Source organism: Orycteropus afer, unplaced genomic scaffold (assembly GCF_000298275.1).
Source record: "Orycteropus afer afer isolate SDZICR_OR568_19922 unplaced genomic scaffold, OryAfe1.0 scaffold00048, whole genome shotgun sequence".
NCBI classification, from domain to species: domain Eukaryota; kingdom Metazoa; phylum Chordata; class Mammalia; order Tubulidentata; family Orycteropodidae; genus Orycteropus; species Orycteropus afer.
In genome coordinates, this window is record NW_006921635.1 from 7,129,862 (window position 1) to 7,132,028 (window position 2,167).

At 56.5% G+C, this 2,167-nt stretch overlaps 1 protein-coding gene across 1 annotated transcript in view; it reads left to right on the forward strand.

Annotated features, from left to right (window-relative positions):
* The first annotated feature begins 451 nt into the window (after nucleotides 1–451).
* CFAP73 (cilia and flagella associated protein 73) overlaps nucleotides 452–2,167 on the forward strand; it is a 5,370-nt gene continuing 3,654 nt past the window's right edge. The window contains exons 1-4 of the mRNA XM_007938275.1: nucleotides 452–507; nucleotides 899–1,004; nucleotides 1,730–1,834; nucleotides 2,135–2,158. Of these exons, the coding sequence (XP_007936466.1) occupies nucleotides 452–507; nucleotides 899–1,004; nucleotides 1,730–1,834; nucleotides 2,135–2,158 (291 nt within the window). The remainder of the gene's footprint in view (nucleotides 508–898; nucleotides 1,005–1,729; nucleotides 1,835–2,134; nucleotides 2,159–2,167) is intronic.

Consider the following 2,167-nt stretch of genomic DNA (forward strand, 5'->3'; position numbering starts at 1 on the left):
TGCCCTAACCTGGCTGGGAACCCCCTGAGACATGGCCAGAGTAGCCTATCTCCAGTTTAGGGCGAACTTCAAAGGGCCAGACGGAATATAAACCCTCAGCGCCTTTCCTGGGAGCAATGGCCCAGGGCTGGACCAGACTTGCAGCATCGGGATAGGCAAAAAAACCCTCTCCTCTCCACTGCACCCCAATTCCCATCCAGAATCCAAGGCTTCTCTGAGAGGGCAGAGCTGCTACTCTTACCGCGGTGCCCTCCCTCTCCCACCAGGGTGGATTCCCCAGGCCTCAGCCAGGAAATGGAATGTTGTGTCGTTGGTTGCCCAGGCAACCAGGGCTGGCTTGGTGGCTGCCTTCTGCGAGCACTGAGCAAGCTGCTATCCTGCCCTCCATCAGAGCCTCCAGGCCTTCCTAAGTGTGCGCAAGGCCCCAGCCAGTGGAAAGACATACAGGAGTATGGCAAGGCCCTGGGAGGAATATTTCCAACTGGCCTTACAAGAGAAGCTGTCGAGGTGAGTGGTCTGCGGTAGCTCGGAGCCAGCTGGAAGAAGGGCTGGGGCGGGTGAAATGGCCCAGCCCCTCATCACGGTGCCAGAGTCCCAGCTTCCTAGGAAGGTTCCAGGTGGATTATTGCCCCACCTGACAAAGAAACTGAGGGTCAGAGAAGAACCCCAGGCTTCCCAAGGAAGTTAGGGCAGAGCTGAGCCGAGCCAGTAGGCCAGGTCTCCAACCTGCTCCTGACCCCCACCCAGCTGACATGCAGCTGAGATGAAATCATTCACACCAAGGTGGGAAGGAGTTAGTTAGTCTGAGGACTCTTTCCCCATCTCACTGTGGGAATTTGCAGGCGACTCCTGCCTCCTGCCTCCCTGACCCACCTTCTCCTCGCATCCCCCTGGGCAGGAAGATCCTGGAGCAGAAAGTGCACCACTTCCCCCCAGTGTTACAGCTCCTGGAGAAGAAGCAGGAGCTGGCGGATGCAGACCAGGCCCTGCAGACCCAGAAGGAGGTGAACCGCTGCTCCTGAGTCTCTTTGGGACACCAGACAGAAGATGGGGTGGGGCAGAACAGCAAGAAGGGGGATGGGAAATGACAGCGCCCCCTTACTAGCTATGAGCACTGTGAACCTTGGTTTCCTCAATGGTGAAGTGGGGATCTGGTGACATCAGTTGTTGATAGAAATAAGCATACATTGAGCACCTACTATGTACCAGGCGCTGTGTTGGGCTCTACATGTCTCAGCACCGTCCTGCCCTCTTGGGGACCACACTCCAGAGAGGGAGATAGACAAGGGTCTGGGTGGTGACTATGTTGGAAGAAGCACTGGGCAGGACTGTGGGAGCCCAGAGGAAGCCCCTGACTCCACCTGGGAGTAGTCAAGGAGGGCTTCCTTGAGGAAGTGATGTCTTACTACTTGCTGTCATTTATTTAGCAAAGTGCGACAGGATGAGGAGAAAGGAACAGGCAGAGGGAACATCATGTGCAAAGTCCTTTAGGTAAAGTCAAAGCAAAGTTGCCAAATCAGAGGAGAGAGCTGAGTCCAAAAGGAAGAGAGGGACCCTGACAGGCAGAGGCTGCAGGAGGACACTTGGGCTTGGTCCTGAGGGACGTGGACGTGGCAGGTTTGACCAGGGAGCGATGACAAGATCAAGTACAATAGAGGGGTTCAGTGTGAACCTAAAGCCCTAAACTTGACTTGAGCCTCCCAACAGACACCCCTCTTCTCACACCCAGGTGTTCCAGACCAAAATGGCAGCCCTACAGCAGCGCTGGCAAGAGCTGGAAGAGAAGGAGCGGGAGCTGAAGGGGTCATTTTTCCGCTTTGACAAGTTCTTGCAGGTAGGTGGAGACTTATGGGGGTCGGGGATCAAAAGAGGGTCACAAACTCAAAACCCTATTAGGAGTTGGACAGGTCACATAAATGAAAAGAAATGAAGTGGAGTACGCACGCGCAGCTTGCAGCATTTAAAAGGGGGAGGGGGCATGACGGTCCCAAATCAGAGACCGGGGCTGATTCTGGTCCGCGGGCCGTCTGTTTGGCGCCCCTGGCAAGCGTGCCAATGTCGAGGAGGCCTGGAGGCGGCGAACTCCGCAAACTCCGGCTCCTGAGTCTCTCGCCTCCTCTGGCCCCCACCCCAGGACGCGGAGGCCAGGCGCAGCCGCGCGCTGAGC